Source organism: Pteropus vampyrus, unplaced genomic scaffold, assembly GCF_000151845.1.
Source record: "Pteropus vampyrus isolate Shadow unplaced genomic scaffold, Pvam_2.0 Scaffold419, whole genome shotgun sequence".
Taxonomy (NCBI): domain Eukaryota; kingdom Metazoa; phylum Chordata; class Mammalia; order Chiroptera; family Pteropodidae; genus Pteropus; species Pteropus vampyrus.
Genome location: NW_011889200.1, coordinates 1,997,817 through 2,017,487, shown reverse-complemented (window position 1 = coordinate 2,017,487; position 19,671 = coordinate 1,997,817). Strand labels below are relative to the sequence as shown.

The 19,671-nt window shown below is 36.6% G+C and overlaps 1 protein-coding gene across 1 annotated transcript in view; it reads left to right on the top strand.

The window, feature by feature from the left end:
• IL1RAPL2 (interleukin 1 receptor accessory protein like 2) overlaps nucleotides 1-19,671 on the top strand; it is a 1,186,660-nt gene that overhangs the window by 628,953 nt on the left and 538,036 nt on the right. Inside the window, exon 5 of the mRNA XM_011380985.2 lies at nucleotides 7,021-7,174. Coding sequence (XP_011379287.1) covers nucleotides 7,021-7,174 — 154 coding nt within the window. The remainder of the gene's footprint in view (nucleotides 1-7,020; nucleotides 7,175-19,671) is intronic.

Genomic DNA, 19,671 nt, shown 5'->3' with positions numbered 1-19,671 from the left:
TGATCACTTTATAAATTATATAACTGTCTACTTACTGCGTTATACACCTGAAAATGATATAATATTGTATGTCAACTATAATTGAAAAAAAATAAAAATATAAAAATTAGAAAAAATCCAATTTAGAAGGGTCTTCCTGTATATCATTGACATTCAAGGGATAAAAACAGATCAAAGCAAATAATGCCTCTTAAGTAATGTCTTTTTCTCAAGTCTAACCACCTTCTATATATCCATTAAAATGATCTTTCAGAAATGCACGTCTGGTCATAGGATGCCACTGTTTAAACTCTCTAATAATTTCGTAAAACCATTTAATTAATAGCTTCTTTTAAATGCGTGGTTATAGGGCTTGTTCCTATGCCAGGCATGTTCATCCACTACCTAATTCAATTCTTAGAACAACCTTATGGAAGATAAGTTATACAATGGCAGCGCTGGGATTTGAACCCTGAAAATGTGCAAATAGAATAGAATTCAATGCTTTTAGTATCTGGTATCAGCCTACTCAGTGCCATTCTCAACAGAGCAAAAATATCCATAGTTTTTTTTTTTTTGTCCACTCCATACTTTTTTACATCTGGGTGCTTCTGCACATGTTGTTTCATCTGTTCAGTATGTCCTGCCTGCCTAATTTTTACATATTGTTCAAAACTCAGATGCTTATCTAAGCCTACCTGAATATAAGACTTCTGTGCCCATGCTCAGTCTGTTGTAATCTTGGATGTTCCAGCATTAGAATTACTCCAAATATTTCTTCTGTTCTTTTCTCCCTTTCTTGTCCTTCTGGTATTCCAATTGCACTTATTTTACCTCTTTTGTACTTCTCTCTCATTTTTAGATATTCTGTTCTTTTTATTTTCTATTCTTTTGTTTCTCTTTGCTTTTCAGTTTGGGAGGTTTCTACTGCCACACTTTTAAACTCACTGATTCTTTCCTCAGCCATATCCAGTCCATTAATGTGCCTATCAAAGGCATTTTTTAATTTCTGTTTCAGTGTTTTGATTTCTAGCATTTCCCTTTTGATTTTTTCTGAGTTTCTATCTCTTTTCTGTTTATACATGTTGTCCAATTTTTCAGAGCCATTAACATATTAATCATACTAATTTTAAATTCACAGACTGGTAATTCCAAAATTTCTGCCACATCTGAGTCTGATTCTGATGCTTGCTTTCTCTCTTCAAGTTACATACATACACACACATACAAGTGTATATGTGTGTATATATATATATCTGTATATATACATATGTATCTATATATATACATACCTGTCTTTTAGTATGTCTTGTAAATCTTTATTAAAAACCAGACATGATGTACTGGGTAAAAGGAACTGAGATAAATAGGCCTTTTGTGTAAGATTGTTACATTTATCTGGCTAAGAGTTAGACTGTGTTTACTTCTTGCTGTAGCAATAGATATTAAAGGCTAAAATTCCCTTGTGTCCTTGATTTTTATTCCTCTGTTATCTTTGGGTTTCCCTAGAGACTTCTTCATAAATAAGGTCTGAGTTGTGCAGTTCTTTCAGCTGTAATATTCTGTTATTATACAGGAGCCCTATTGATGTGTTGGTAAGATGTGTAAAGGAAAGCATTCTATAATCCTGTGGTTATACTTCAGCCTTTTAGTGAGCTTTGTCCCTAGGCTGTGACCATCACAAGTACTTCTCAGCTTCCATCCCACCTCCACCCCCTGAGGTTAGGAAAGATAGCAGGGGTTAGAACTATTTTTTTTTATCGCACTTAGAAGGCTAGAGAGGGCTGGAGTTGGATATTTCCTTTCCTCTGGTCCTTTAAGGTCAGACTGTTGTTAATGAGAACAGAGCTCTTTGGGTTTATTTCAAAGTGGTTACTTTCTCCCTCCTCTGCCAGAAATGTGAGGGGATTGTCCTCAGATCTTCCCTCATCTAGAGAAACCGATGGGGCTCCTAGAGGTAAAACTCACAAAAGTGTGCCCACCCCAAGACTAGGCCCCAAAGGGAATTTTATTTCTTAAGCTAGTTCACACTTAGTCTACAGAAATTAGTCAATTATTTTTCCCTTCTTTAATCCCTACCCCCCACTTTCCACCCCTGACCTATGGAGGTTGCTGTCTCTCTTTTTTTAGGAACTGGATCTCTGAAGGAGGGGCGTCTCCCCCATGCACTCGTGGTGTGCACATGAGGCTTGGCTCTCCCGGGGCCTGGCACCCCAGGTGCACTCGAGGGGCCTGGCACATCTAGGAGGCCCGATGCACCTGGGGCCCAACACACCCAGGCCCAGGCGTACCCCGGGGTATGGTCTGTGGCTCCACCTGGGGCGCGAACCCAGGCCCTTCTGCGTATAAAGCAGACATGCTAACCATTATACTATGGGGCCACCCCAGTCAATTATTTTTTAAGTGTTACTACCAGTTGCTGTTTCCTGTGGCTTCTTTTGCTCCCAGTAAGCTGTGATTCTCTGTATCCACCTGTCTTTCCAGTTTCTGGGGCAGTGGTTTCCACTGTTATCTCAGTTAGCTGATGCATATAAGAAATGTTGCTTTTCTTCTTGTTCATTGTTTTTCTTCTTGTGAGGATGACAGTGACAATGTTGAAGTCCTTTGCATGTCAGATCAGAAGTGAAATCAACCCTAGCATTAGAGTGATAACTTTAGATTATTTTTTGATCATCTTCAGACTCCTATAGAAATGTGAGTCACATTATCTCCTGACAGCCATTAACATATCATAATATATGTGTATTCATCTGAAAGCAGAATACTGGGGCTAATAATAATAAAATAATATTTATAGAATTGTTTTAGCATTGGATACTCTATATTACAGAACATTTACATGCATTAACTCATTTAATTCTCATAATCATCCTCATTGACAAATACTAGTATCACCACCTTTTTTTTTTATAGCTGAAGTAAGAGGTTTAGATCAACTAAGTAGCATGCTCAAGAACATACAATTTTGGATTCCATCCCAAGTGTGTGAGACTAGAACTTATACTCTTAACCACTGTAGGGTACCAACATCAACATTAGGACTGTGAAGATAGAAAATTGGAGAAATAGAGCTAGGGAGGGGAAAGATTTTCTGGAGTGGGTTATCCTGGGTATTTTGAGTAGAGATAGGGTTGAGAAGAGCAAGGTTGATATCTAATTTATGGTTATGCTCCTATCTCTATCATTTTTAAGCTGAAGAAAGTTCAGGATTTCTGAAGATTGTTAGGCAGATGCCTAGATGTTCTACGGAATAGTTCAGTCTTCACGGAAAAGGAGGGAAGTGGGATCTGAGGGGATGAGTGTTAGGTGTTTGGAAAAAGGTGCTTTGAGGACCAAAGGTTATATCATTCGCTTGTGATTGCACAGCTGCCTTGTGTCTGAACTTCAGTATCAGAATAAATATTTAAATGAGACTCCCTAGTGTTCTTGTCATGTGCTCTGAACAGCACTGACATGTACATAACCAACAAGCCAAACTGATTGAAAAACACCTGTGTGCATGATGATGCTATCTCAAAAGTGGACTGTGAATACAGTGGTGAATATTTCAGGATGGAAATTCCAAGATCCAAATGTAGCTGGCAACAGGATATTTCAAGAGTCTTGGTCAACAGATATTTCTGTTTAACATCATGAGTTTCCAGCCCAGCAACTGCTAGCAAGTGACATTTGCCACCCTGGAAAGCTGAGAGTGAGAGAAGGAAGCTGGGCTTTAAGGGATGACATTATTTTGACTGAGCAAGGATGTCGTATAACAAACTGCTCTATGAGGGGACATCTAGGCGATGAAATTGAGCTATTTGTTGCATGAAGGTATCTCCAGCAAGACTGGCCCTCAGAAAAACTTTCAGATTGATGATGTTTACTTGAATGGTTTCAGGGGCATTAAATAATGGAAGAATTACACACTGAAGACAGTATTAGGGCCCTGCTCACATTTCAGGCTGTGGTGGTGTGTTCTTGCCTCAGATAAACAACCATCTTGAGACTTGACCTATATGTTTCAAAATTATTTGTCTGAGAGGCTATCAGAATTAAATTAAACAGTTCTGGAGGCAATGAGGTATTGCAATGTTATGTATTCACTAAGAAAGAAGTGATGAGAAAATTGGGGCAGGAAAGAAGCAGTAACAGTATTAAGCCTAGTAGCAGCAGCTTAAGGAAGAGATGATGCAAATAATAAAGATTCTGGAAAACTTCTGAGATTCAATATAGAAAACTATATGTAGGTAGGATAGTCAATGAGGTAACTGTGAAGAATGGACTGGTGAGGGCAGGATGGTCATCTATGAGGCTAATGAACAAAATACAGTTCCTCTACCCACCTGCTAGGATTAGCTTTGGAGTGGCCTTTTAGGAGCTATACATTTTCAGTGTGTTAAAGTATTATGTTGCTTGGGAATGGTTAACCTATTAGTGATTTTTTTTAAATCAAATTAGTTTATTAGTACTAATTTTCACAAGCAGAGCTGGAGGTTTGGAAGAGACATAATCCAGGACTGTGAAAGTTTAGGGATGGAAAACATTCTATGTGCTGGATAACTACTATATATAGTGCTGCCCAACAAGAGTGTAATTAGTAAACTATGTAAGCCTCTGCATTCTGGCTGCTCACATGGTAATGTATATTATCCCCATAAGCAGTGTAAGAAACTGAGACCTAAAAAAAAGTTAAGCAAATTTGTACAAGATCACAGAACTTGGGAGAACCCCATATTTTGACCTAAAGCTGTGTTTCTCTAAAGGCAGTTTGCCTTTTCATCTATACAACATTGTCTGAAAAATGGTGGAGTTGACTTGAAGATTACATTTTTTCAATGCCACAGTTAAACAGACAAACAAACAAACAAACAAACAAACAAACCTCTATTAGGAACAAAGAATCCTTTATAAGGCTGGATAGTAACTTGGAAAGTACTTGGAACTATCTAGCTCTAATCCAAGTACATGTAAGGATTACAGGCTATTCTTCATCAGGAGTGATTTTCTAATTCCTATACATGGTTTAGATTTTACTTCTTGGGGAAAAAAAAAAAACAAAGCAATGTGGAGGGAAAATGAAAATGGTTAGAGCTAACTGCATACAGCCATTATGCAAAAAAAAAAATGACATTAGAAAACAATACCATTTGTCTTTGGATAAAATGAGTGTGCGGGCTCATTTGCCTGCCCCTACCACCACTATGTGGAAGTGAAACAGCTTAGTTTTCATTTTCCTTTCCTCTAAAAATGCCCAAAGGGACCATATTTTTGTTTAATAACCTTCAGAATTATTCTTTAGAAATCTGAGGCTATCAGAGTTGGAAGCAATGTGAAAATAATTGTGGATTATTATTGTATGATGATAGTGACAGCTGGGCGATTTATTTTTCTTTCTGTTCAGATTTTCTTATTCATTTTCCCAGAAACCTTGTATCCTAAGCTTTAATTCTGAAACAAATCTCATATAGGTGATGAACCTTGCCAGACATGGTATATAATATAATTTCAGACAAACCCTTAACTGTTTTTTGGAAAGACCCTAGGGAATAAAAGTCTTATATCTAGATGTCCTATATAATATTACTTTTATTTACTCTCTGACAATGTGTGTGGGTAGTTGTATTGGACATAAAGCAAGCGTATCTTTTAAATATTACACCTGTGAACTTGAGGGCCACTTTTTGTGTTTTGTTGTCAAAACTCCTGCTATCATAAAAGAAAAAAAAGTTGTTACAGTAAAAAAAAAAACTGATAAATGAGTACTCGCTCTCCAAAAACACTTTACATACATGCACAAAGACATACACACACATACACACTCATGCAGAGTTGAGGACTGAACATCAGCACTGATTCTACCTTTATATAAATGGTTAAGATGTGTGCGAGGAAGGCGGCAGTGAGGGGGCGAGGAGAGGTCGAGAAGATGTTTTATGTACCATAGTTTGGAAAGTGGAAAGTGCTCTCAACTATTATTCACATACTCTGCCTCACAATCAATTTTTTATTGCCTTAACTGACAGATTCAGAATTTGGTTGATAAAATACTTTTGCCTTGATTATTCAGCACTCCCTTGCAGCTATCCCCTATACATCCCCTGATGTTTTACAGCTTTTGGTGACCACTTTGGCTGAACATTTGAGATGAGTGGTAAACAAGCTGGAATAATATCTAAAAAGTAGTCTAAGAAAATTCCCAAAAGATAAAGCTACTTGGCTGAGTATTCTTACATACTTGGCTATTGCTATATCATTCTCACTCTCTGTAAGAATTAAACATTCTTTTCTAGGGATATTCAATCCCAGTAGCAGGACTCTCTCACATTCCCATCAGAAGAGTAGAAAAATTTTCTTCAAATCCCAAATCTTATTCTCTGGTCATATATCACTAAACCCAGAAAGTAAATGGATAATTTCTCCTTTCTGTTACTAAAACAAAGTATGTCCTCATTTCACCAGCTATGTTTCTAGAGAACTCCTTTAGCCTAATTGTCTAGACCCCTCCTCCCACCATCCAAATGGATCTCTTGACTCTGAGGAGGGAGACTGGAATATTAATATTAGTTTTTACTGTAAGAAGGAATAAACGAAATCATTGTAGACATCATTGCCAATGTAAAAGCCTATTATGCATTTTTAATAATGCCTAAGACTCGCTTTTAGTATACTATGGTGCTAAATGAGCACTATATCCTCTTAGGACTCTTAGGAAATAACTCTGTCAAATAGAAAGAACCAGGGCATTATGATGATATTTAGTGACTTTTAAGGTTCTGCTATACCTCTTTTACATTTGGGGAGTTTGTATGTATTTCTGTTTTTGCAGATGTCTCTAGAGACTTTCTGCTCTTAGGAACAGGCCTTTAGTGGCTCTTAGGGTGATAGTTGTGATATGTGAATTGGACACAATAAGAAATAATTGTGACTTAACTCTTTATTTACATTTTTTGAAAACTAGAGAGGAAAATACAAAAAAAAAAAAAGTACAAACTTGCCAGTACTAAGACTTAGTGGTGTGAATTTTTATTTTTTGCTTATTTGAAAATATTTTCTCCACAGGAATGCAAGCCCAAAATGTGGAGGAGCATAATAATACAGAAAGGAAATGCTCTTCTAATCCAGGAAGTTCATGAAGAAGATGGAGGAAATTATACTTGTGAACTTAAGTATGAAGGAAAACTTGTAAGACGAACAACCGAATTGAAAGTTACAGGTAGGACTTGTTTTTTCCAAATTATGGCAAATGAGATTTTTAAGTATAATTTGGTTTGGGGAGAAAGAGTTTCCTACAAAGAGCCAACTTGCTGTGGCTTTAGAATTGGTTGAAATCAAATAGTTGAGAAACTCACTATTAATAAGTTGTACTGATAAACTATATGCAGAATTACAGTGTATAATTCAGCATATAACTTATCATGAAAAATTAACTTATGGAACAAGAGCACAGTTGCCGTTTATCTGTTCTCTGCCTTTATGAAAGATTCTTAATTCTTCAAAATATCATTGATTGTTACTAAACATCTCAGAAAAGATATACTGGAACCATTCTAGAATGCTGACTTAACCCACATGTGGAATCTCCTTGTAGGTGAAGGCTGCCTCAGAATGAGGTTCTGTTGGGCTTTTGGAATACAGTCTTCTTGGACTACAGACAAAATATCATTTATACAAAATTGCTCATAAATGAGTGACATTATTGTGAGCTTCTGGTGATTCTTAACTATAGGAACTCCAAAAGAATGGATGCATATATATATATGTTTTAAATGTGAAATTAAAGCGAAATGTAAACTAGTAATCATAGTTGTGGAAGAGAGAAACTCAGGATATTTTTACCTGTTGGAGAATTTTCTAATGTAATTTTTAGAATCATAGGACAGAACATGATACCATTAGTTATCCCCAAAGATGGATGTGATGAGTTCTAAGAAACTGTACAATAAAAAGTCTACCTGCTATTGTTCCTCTGCAAATCTTATGTGTGTTTTAGATGTATGTTTGTATGTATAAGTATACATACATTTGTATTGTAGGTAAAATCTGAGGAATGGTAAAATTTGACATTATCCAGACAATTATAATACTGATTGCTTTAATTAACTTATTACTAATGTACTGGGATGTTACTTAGTTGTCTAATGTTGACATCAACTAGTTGGTTAATTATAACATATTCTTGCTAATGTTAGGAATACAGATATTCTTCTGTATTATTTTTGTATATGTCTAGCAACATTTAACATTTAGGATAATGTTAAAATCAGTCTACTAATAATGAAATTTACTGAGTGAGTTCGTTGCTGTAACTCATATATTTAATTAAGTTTTTGATCCCCGAGAAAGTAATTTTTGTCTATTTCAAAATTCTGAGTGTTAACACCAGGAGGAAAAATAATTAGAAAATAATAAATGTACTTTAGCTCAGCAGTCCCTAGCCTTTTTGGCACCAGGAACCGGTGCTTCTGTGAAAATCTAATGCCTGATGATCTGAGATGGAGCTGAGGAGGTGATTCTAGTACTGGGGAGTGGCTGCAAATACAGATGAAGCTTTGCTCACTGGCCTGCTGCTCATTTCCTGCTGTGCAGCCTGGGTCCTAATCAGCCACACACCAGGACTGGTCTGTGGCCTGAAGGTTGGGGTCCCCTGCTTTAGCTCACTTGCTATACTAGTACTTGACAGTACTGATGCAGGACAGGACAAATTTCCCTGGGTTGGTGGTCGGGGGAGACTAAGCCCTGCACTGAGAAAAGAGAGTCCTTTGGCGATGCGTGTAGAACGAATTCAACACACACACCAAAGTTAGAGTCAAAAAGAAAGTTTATTAGAAAATGGATAACACTCCACAGAGTGTGGTCTCTTCTTAGAGGCAGAGAGTGAGAGAGACAGTGAGAGAGAGACAGAGTAAAGGCACTGAGAGAGAGAGGCAGTGAGTGGGAGGCGGGGTGAGTGTTCAGGAAATTCAATATATATATATCATTCTTTAGTTCCTGTAAATTATAGTTGAAAATACTTTGTTAACCTATTTCTTTTGATATGGACATACAGTGTGGAAGGGGAAGATTATGTAGCATGAAAAGGTAAGAATAAGTAGAGTGAAAGGCCTGCTGGTAGTTCCCAGCCTTTAATCCACAGGTTCTCCATGGTTTTAGCTATAGGGAATGAATGATTTTACTTTGTGTAGGGCAGCCATTTAAGGACTCTGTTGCTCCTGTTTCCCCTTCTATAGGTATGAGGAAATGGGTTGTTAGCAATCCCAGCAGAAATCTTACTTTGTTCTGAAAGTGTCTTCCTGGCCTGGCTGCACGGCTGATGAGCATACTGCAGTCTCTGAATGTAGCTTGATTAACATTTTTAATTATCTTGCCTCCTCCCTACATTAGTATTACTTCTTAGTCTGAATTTGTAGAGTACCTTCTGTGAAAATTTAAATTATTCTTTTGATTAGAATACATGTTCTTTCCCCAGGAGCTTTCAAAATAACTACCATATTGGGCCAATCCCAAATATCTGCTTTTGATTAATTTCTGATTTCCTCAACATGAACTAGACTTTATGCCTCATTCAAGCAGAAGTGTCAATCATAGCCATGGTGCATCATTAATCAGTGACTTGACTGTGCATGAATCTTGCAGCATCATCACTTTGATCACAGTCACACAATCCTTATCAGATGCTTGTAGAGCACTTCCATTTTAGAATCATTTCCTAAAGTTTATTAACATCAAAGTATTTGGCTTGGGTTTTAAGTAAACATCAAACATCTTTATGCTTCCATCTAATGGTGACAATACATTTGCTTCTTTAGTTTCTTTTTTATATCTGGAAAAGCAGAGCTAGAACTACTTATTTTGTGTATTTTATAAAGCATTAATTTGCTTGCCCCAAACTTTTAGTATAGCGGAACTATAGTTTTAAAATTTCACCTGAACTTGACCTTTCAGGGTTCTCCAATTGTAATATGCATTAGAATTATGTGGAAGAATCCAGGTAGGGTGAAGATGAGGCTCTTCAGATACCGATTCCCAGATCTCTCCCCCAATTCAGTACATCAACTGGGAATTTGCCTTTTTGTCCAGGGGATTCTGCCGCATGCCTTCCAAGGACTATGATTTGAAAAACACTAGCTGAGAGAATGGTGCTAAATAAGTCAAAGTCATAGATTTGATTCCCTTGTAACAGCATATTAGTCTAAATACACATGCACACACATACACGCACACCTGAAAACTAATTTTCATAGCCTTCAAATTGTTTCACCTAAGCTCCTAAGAGGTGTCATGAAAAATACAGGTTCTTAGTCACCAAGAGAAACCTGTTGAGGGAATGAATGTATGGATAAAGCAACCTTAATTACTGAAATAATCATATGTTCATTTACCATTTAAATAAAAGAAATCTAAGTATGGATTATGTACTGAAAAAATTCAAAATAATCTTAGGTCAGTGGTCATTGTTCATATAAGGAAATATTAAGTTTATATATTCACATAGTTCAATTATTATGTTTGATGCAGAAACAAAATGACTTTTTGTATAGAAGTTGAAGAGGTTGCTCTGTGAAGGTTTATTCTTATCTGCAATATTATATGTTACATTGTGCTTTGTATGGTCAATTTTAAACAGCAATTAAACAACAGATTTTCCTCTAGTGATTCAAAATATAATGCTGGGATTATTTAAAGAGTAACCCACTCATACTTGTTTTGAGTTTAGCAATATTCAGGCATGGGATAGGAATTTCAATATGAAATTGTAAGGATTGGTTAATTACAAATTATGTAGTTTAGAGGTTAAGATTGCATATTGTAAGTGTGCAAGTGTTAAAAGACTATAAAAGTTTTAAAAGGTTATTTTCTGACTGTTCTTTTAAAATTTATAAATCTGATAAATATTTCTTCAGTAAAACAAGTGTTCTCTTAAAGTATATATGTGTTACTTGCTTTAAATAGACCAGTTATAAAAGGATCCAGACATTCAAAACTGATTAATTAGAAGGCAATAATTGGCTGTATGAAATTATTTTTTCCATATAGGAGAATTTTTCATAGGATTTCTTTAAATAGCCAACTTTCCTACTGCATTAAAATAGGATTTGATTTAAGTGCAACTTTCCCAGAACACTTTAAACATTATATATATATTGTATAGAAGTTGAAGAGGTTGCTCTGTGAAGGTTTATTCTTATCTGCAATATTATTTGATTTAAGTGCAACTTTGTATATGTATGTATATATCTCATATATACATATATATGTATATGTATGTATGTACATACATATACATACATACATATACATATATATGTATATGTATGTATATATCTCATATATATATATATATATATATATATAGCAAACCTGTGTGAGGTTATTGTGGAATTTTTTTATTCCTTTGAAAGCTCCAAATGAGTAGGGCGGGGTTTAACAACAAAGAGACATGTGCAATAGTGTGTTTAGGTCATTTGGCAAAGATGCCAACAGCCAGCATTTTTATTTCCCACACCATATTTTCGTTGGCTACTTGCTGTTTTATTGATATTTTTTTCTTTTCTCACATTGTATTTTGTGCAGAGGGCTAGTTGAAGTGATAAAGAAAGAAGGGAGGGTTGGTTATATGATAGTGAGAATGTAGAACAGGTGATAATGGACGAAGGAGAAGAGTAGTGGGCAAGCTAATGAAACAGGCTCCTGGGATTAGAGGAGACTGTCTGCTTTGAGAAGGTCAAAGGCAGACATAAATTATAGGGGCTTCCAAAAATAAACACAAGCAGGAAGCCAGCACTAATTAAATGTATTTGGAAGATAATTTACCATTCACCTGGCAAATCATTCACAAATGCATGATTTTATGCAACTTTTTAGAAATGCACATTAGCTATTTAGAAAAAAAAAAAAAAAACACTAATCTGCCCTCAGGTAAATATGCAAATAATACCCCTACTCCTGATTATTGTAGACAGCTCTAGAGTTACTGATTTGGGTCTCTTCGCACTTTAGAGATAATCTCTTAACCCCTTGGTATCTGAACACAATAACTAGAAAGAGAGGTATATTCTATGGACATGTTTCAAAGATTTGCTGCTGGGTTACTATTTAGCAATAGAAGCAAAGCAGTCTGGTAAAATTGCAAAACTTGGTAAAACTGCAAAATGGAAATTGGAGTCAGTCTTTGGTGAAGATGTTTAAATGCATGGCTTCAGTCAGCGCTTTTAATTTCACTTTGCAAAGTTGAAATGAACAGTAATGCATTATTACAGGTGTCATTTAGACTGCATAGCTTGTTAGAATAAACTTCCTCTGGTGTGGAGAATGACTCTTAGGTCTAAGGACCCCTAAAATAGTCTTTTATATAAAATGTTAATTTGCAAATCCATTGTTTTGGCTTTAAGAAATAGCTCTGATTCTATTCCTTTTATAAGAGGAAAAATATTTGTTACTGATGGCTAAATTCAAACCAGCAAAGGGATTGTGCCCTAATCAACACTCAAATGCTTCTAGAAACCAGGCATGTCATGCACCTGAGTGGGTGTGTGAGGCAACAGGGAGAGGCAAGCTAGAGAGTTCTAGCGCACACACTTAGTCCTAGCTGACAGTTATGTGAGATTAAGGATTCAGTATTGATAGACCCTTTAATTTTGAAAAGATGCTAGAAGTCTGGATTTTATGTGGAAATCCCTGACTTGTAGAGCACACTGTGTAGACCAAGTAAAACATACCTGTAGGTTAAATTCAGTTGGGGAGGCTGCCTGCTTGTGGTATTTGCCTTAAAGGATTTGTTTCAGTAGCACTTTTAAACAAGCGACTGACTGTGTCTGGGTCAGACTCTGCTCCACTATTTCCATCCCCAGCAGGAGCAGAAAAAAACCTTTACGTGACCTGAAGAGCAGTTAATAGATGGAGAACAGCATTCAGAAGTCATCCTAATCAAACCATCCAATAGACTGGTTGATCTAAGCAGAGAATGAAGAGCACAATTTATAGAATACTGCACAATTTACAGTAATACTACAAGAGGGGTATTGACAAATTGATCACCTTATAGAGATGAGCAGATTTAGATGATGAAGCAAGTTGGTCTCCAGCGTTACAGATAAATGAAGAGCCCTGGGGGTAAAGCTGCCCTGAAGCAGTGTGATGTGAAGTACCTAGTGCAACAAATCATTGACATATGTTCCCTTTCCTTCATGTTCTTGCTGAGTGGCCCGTTAATATATTCTGAATGTGTGCCCTGATTATCACATGAGAATGTATCACCTTTATACCTTTTGTGTGACTTAATGAGGAAAGACCTCAGCAGTCAATAGTTCTTGACTACATTAAGGGAACTTTCACATGACTGTGCATTTCATAATCAACTGTTGTTGTTGTTGTTGTTGTTGATGATGTTGTTGTCGTCGTTTTGCACAGTCGCAGGTACAGAAATCTCATGACCAAAACCAGGTTGCAGCAGCTCATTTCCTTTCCTCCTAGGCCTCCCTCTCCTTTCCCAGGTGACCCTGGCCTTTCCTGGCCTAGCCAGCCTGCCCTGAATGACATATTTGTCACTTCTCTGACTCTTAAATGTCGTAATGTCCTGTCTTCTCTGTAGCCTATATCCTCAGATTCTTGCTTTTTGCTAATCTAATACCTCAGTGAGATAAAGAATTCATGACTGATAATGACCAAAAATGATTCCCTTCTCAGCTAACATATTTGCAATTTAATACATATTTCAATTCTGTAACTCATAAGCATGGCAAATGTGGGAATTTCTGACAGCTTTGCAGTGCCTGTGAGGGGACATTCCCAAAGTGTCACAATTCATACCCTGCAGGTGGCTGCTTGCTCCCTCTAGAAAGAATGCCAACTTTACTCATGACCTTGGGGGACTAGGAGAGAAAATAATGCCTGCTTAAAATTAGTGGGAAGGCAGGCCTGAGTGTCAGTCTAAAGAGTAATATTTTTCCCCTTCTTCTTCTGCCACTCTTATTTTTCTTCTCCCTTATTTTCTTTCCTCTGCCTTGACCTATGACATAGGGCTATTCATTAGTCCTGTTGGTGACAGCCAGGGTCAAAGAGATTTCCAGTCTCTGTCTTAGGAAAATGTTTGTATCACGTTTCTATGTCCAGAAGGAGATGAATGAACACTATTAACTGTCGCATCAGTAGAAAGATGGTCTTGTTTCTCTGCAAATTCAGGGACTGTGGGGACATTCATTCCTGAGGGTTTATTTCACAAGTTGCTGTGCAGGAGACCTACTTGGAGGGCTTAGGGTGAGCAAGTTAGAGCGCATGGCGGCAGGATATGGCAAATGTGCCCAATCCAGGCTAGTTCCACTCCAGTGGCTCTCTTCCAGTGCCTGAGGTGATCATTGACTGCTTGGCTGGCTTCTCTGACTTTAATTAAGGATGGGGAGTGTGTTCTTGGTAAGGGATTGCATTCTGACTTCCAGCTGTGTAGGCCCCTGAAATCCATGGGCACAGATTTTCCTAGGTCCATTATGTTCATTTGTGAGAGTATCAGCCACCTTGCTCTCCCCCAACCTGAAAGCAGTGGTTTGAGCAAGCAGAGAATATTCTATCGAGTGCCCTTCAAAAGGAATAAAAACTAGGAGCTTGGTGTGGTGGGAGATTAGCCATGAACTAAATACAGTGGAGTAGAGCAGATGCTCAGAGAACCACCATTTATCGCATCAGGCATTATATTTTACAATAAGTCAAAATTTACAACAACCTTGGAAGGTTGGTGATAATTTCTCTATTTTATAAGTGGAAGAAATGGAGACTCAGAGAGGATAAGCTACTTGTCTATGATCACACAGCTAGTAAGTGGTGAAGCTAGGATTTGAACCTACATTTCTTCCAAAATCTTGCTCTTAAAGCAACCTGCTACAAACTACCCACATGGTTCCTGCATACGACAATTCTCAGTAAATATCACTAGTTCCTTTCTTTCCTCCTTACTTGCTTGCTTCATGCCTTTTCACTCCTCTTTGCCAAGACAAAGCTGCACTTCTGTACTTCCTCCCTAAAACCTTCACAGATTAACCTCATTTTACAATCACCCATCTCTTCTAAATCCCCTTGACAATTTTGAAAAAAGTCCTCACCACACCGTCTGACACTAATTTATAATTACTTATCTTAGAGATCTTCTTTGTGCAGGTTTCATCTTACCAATTAGGTTAATGTCCTCCAAGATTTGTTGTTCCTCATACAAAGGTTTACTTTAACATTTAGATATAACACACAATTATGGAGCTTGGAGATGGGCTCTCTTTTCACATATACAATCTAATTTAAGCATCTCAAAATCTATGAGGTATTGTCATTTTAGCCCCACTTTACAGATGTTGAAGTTGATATCCAAAAAAGTTAATTAATTTTTCTCAGTGTTCTGCAGCAACTAATTGATAGCGCTGACATGAAAATTAAGGTTGTTGTCTGTTCAAGGCCTGAGCCCCTTCCACTAGTAAATGCTTGTAAAACTACATTGCTTATAGCATATGATCTGATTTAACTAGAACTAATTTTCTTATGTGTAGGAGGATGAGCAAATATTTAGAAAAATATGTAGAGGAAGCTGTTTCTAATATATATGTGTGCGTGTGTGTATACATATATATGTATATATGTATACATATAGTAATACATACATATAGTACATACATATAGAATTTGATTCTAAGAGAAGACTCACGGGAAGCTCTAAAACCCTGATTTGCTTCCTCAGACCTGCTTCAGAACCATAAAAACATGATTCAGATCCTCGTTCAGACAATAGCTGTGTGACTTGGAGAAAAATAATTTACCCTTCTGCGCTTCAATTTTTTTCTCCCTGCAAAATGGGAAGATGTTGCTGTGTTGAGTGAAGTTAATATACAAAAAACATTTAAAATGGTCTTGGAAATAGTAGGTACTCAATAAATATTAATTATTGTGATTATCATCATCATTATTATTATTGGAAAGCTTGCAGATGACCTCATAGCCATTTTACCACAAGAAAACATTCTGACAAACGATCTAAGGCAAATTGCTATTTTCAATAGGGTGCTTCATTTATAGGTGATGAAATTTAAAAATAAGGAAGTTAACCAGGGGCTATGACAAACTCAAGCAAAGGGCTACATATATAGGTATTTCAGGCAAAACTGTTTCATTCAAGGAGATGCAATCATGTGGAATAAATGGTCAATTAAGATGGTCAGAACAAATATTATTGTCTGTATAAATGAGCTTTTGCAACTAGCAAGACATTTTAATGATGTGTGAGACAAGAGCAAAGGCTGCTGAGATGGAGCTGAGGTGGAAATGGGTCCCGAGGACAAGGATGTTAAGGAGAATGGCCTTTTCCTGGCCAGCAATTCTTTATGTCATTATAATTCATCACTGGCGGTTTATAATGGCAGTTAAATGGCCTACTTTTGCTGTCAAATAGGAATATAATTCATCAGTTCAAGTCCATAAATCATTTCTTGGTACCAGGAGTGCTTTATATAGCTAAAAATCTCTTCGTAATTTGACACTATGCTCTGGTGGGGATCCTGAGGAGCAACTGCGAAGTACCAGATACAAAAACCTAAGTGATGAGCTGTATAAGCATGAGTTTCTAAGCACAGAAAGTTGATTCCTTTCTGGGGCACATGGCCTTGAACCTCTCTGATTGGTTAGGAAAAATACCCACTTGTGTGTCTGGCATATAGTAGTCACTTAATCTGTTTGTTGAATGAGTAAATTTAAATGTTTGTGTGTGTGTGTGTGCATGTGTTTTGAATCCTTTGCATCAAAGCCTACCTATAGTGTCTGATAACTCTCTACAACTGTATTCTAGGGAAATGAGATCTAAAAACCGTAATTATTATGTTCAGAAGATATTGGGCTAATACACTGAGTTGTTTGTTCTATTTCGATGGTCACTAGAAACAGTGGCATATAAGTTGCATAAGAAATAATTAAACTTTATTTTTTTCCCATAAAAGGTATTTAAAATCATAGTTTAATTGTCCAATCCCCATTGCTTCTAAAATCAAACATCTGTATCTGTATCCTTATTTTTGTGTCAGTAAAATTATCTTCATGATGTTGTTTAATTTATCTCCTAGCATATGAGGTGAAAGGTAAAAAGAACATTTTGGGACAAATGAACAAGTATTTATTATCTTATTCAGTGATTAGCACCCCTGGACCCACAATTAATATATTTGATATTCTTTTAACATTCATCAAATACTCATTGTGCTCAGTGAATAGAGGTGAACTAAAAACAACAACAACAACAACAAAAATATGGTATCTGCTCTAATTGAGCTTATAGTGTAATGGAAGGAGGGAATAGAGACTAAACAAATACATGGATAAGTATATAATTAATTTCAATAAGTGATAAAAAGGAAGATAACATAAACTAACTGAGAGGTAGGTAGGCCCTTATTTTATATTGAAGCATTGAGGAAGATCTACTTGAAGTAAAATAATATTTAGGCTAAGCCCTGAGGTTAAGAAAAAAACATCTAGGTGAAGAGTGGGCTAAAACATATTTCAGAGGGAACAGCATCCATTGGCTTTGAGATGCCAATGATCCTTGCATGCTTAGGGAACATCTTTCTGTTTTATCCCTATTACTCCTTATGAGCAATGTGGCTGGATCATAGGGAGTAGTGGGGAGAGTAGGGCAAAGTGAGATAGGAAAGGTAGACAAGGACAAGATAACATAGTGCCTTATAAGGTTTTGGTCTTTATCCTAAGAACAGGAAGATGATCACTGGATGATTTTAAGTAGAGTCATTTCACATTCTTTTTGACTTATATTAAACAAAATAAAAAATTTCCTCTGGACGCTCTTTGAAGAATACATGGAAGGAAGCAGGAAGACAAGTTAAGAGGCTATTATTATAGCATCTCAAAGATGATGGTGGCTTGGACCAGAGTGGTGGTAATAGAGATCTAAAAATGTAGATGGGTTCAGGAGATACTGTAGAGATAGAAATGACTGAACTTTCTCATGATGATTATGAGGTTTTTGGTTTTAGTAACAGAGTAGACAGCAGTACTATTTACTGAAATGGAAAAGACTAAGGAAAGCAAGATTTTGTGGCAAGATTCAAGGTTTCTGTTTTGGCCATGTTTTATGTGAGATACCCATTAGACATTCTGAAGGAGATGTTGGGTAGAGAGTTGGATATATAAGTCTGGCATTCAGAGAGAAGCCTGCGATAGAGAGATAAATTTTCAAGTTGTCCGTATGGTATACAGGGTAGGATATAATGAAGTAATAAATTGTGTGGCACAACTGATGATTATTATAGGAGATAAATGCAAACTGCAGCTCCTAGGACCTATGTTAAAATTTTTCTTAGAATCATGGCAGTGTAAGAAAGCTACCTCATCAAACCTCATCAAATTTTTCAATATCAAGCATAATGTTTGCACCTGTATTTTTGCTGATATGTGGGATGACATCCTGCATTTAGCTGACATTTGACGTGATCAGAGCTAGAGGAATATCATTAATGCCATAATAAATAAAGTCACTAATTATTATATATGCCAGGTCCCATATTAAGGACTTTATATATATTTATTTTTAGTCATTACCACAGCCCTGAAAAGTACAGGAGCTATTTCATAAAGAAACTTAGACTCAAGAAGTTATATGACTTGCCCAAGGCCACATGGCAAGTATACAGTTGTCTATTCCCCATTCCAATTCCACATTTTAGGACGTTACTCTAAATTTGCTTTCAGATTCTTCCAATTTTCTAAGTCTTTTACACCTTAAGGAAAATAAAGAAAAGATTGAGATGGGAAAACTCGCTGCTGGATATTCTCAGTTTTGAGTAAAAGTCTGCTAAGTTGGATTGTTGCATGGGGCCTTTCTCTAAAGTTCTTGTGCATCCTCACAACCTGCTTCTGGGATACCCATCACTTGCTGGTCATTCCCTATCCCCTAGGTGTATTGAGATAAAGTCGACATAATTTTGCTGGTCATTTTAGGTGACTGCCTGCTAGACTAGCAACTACCTTTATAACCTCTGAATAGCTTCTTCTGAATTCTTAGTTTGAAGACTGCTCCTAAGAGGACAATTCCCTAAGTGTAGTACAATCGAAGGAGCAAAAGACCTGGTACATAGTTTATTTACAATAAATGATAGCTACTATTATTATAGTTTTTATCATCTCATTGAATAATACCTTCATAAAAGCCCTATGAGGTAGATGTCATTATTTTACTGGTGAGGAAATTAAGACTGAGCAAGGTTAAGTAACTTACCCAAGGTCACACAGCTAATAAGAGACTAAACTGAAATTTGAAAGTTGATATCTCTGATTTCTAAGCTTATGATTCATGCATTCTCAAGTTTAATGACCAAGTGAAGCCAAGGGACTGCATTAGAAAACATTGGGAGGTAAAGTTAGATAAATAAAGTAGAATTGATTACTGGAGGGCCTTGAATATTCTGGAGGATATCTCATATTCTTGGAACATTTGGGAATATGCACAGTGAAAGAGTTATGATTTTTCCTCACTGACAAATACGGTTCCACTTTTGGACAATAGGTACCTGTTTCCCAACTGAAATCCTTCACAGCTGTGGGTAAGCCCTGCTCCATAACTTGTGCCTGTTAGAGCCCAGAAGGCTTACCTTCCCTTGAGCTGTATGGTTTGCACATCTTTCCTTCTTGTAGTTTTTCATTTTAACACAAGTCAGGAAAGATTTTTTTTGAGTC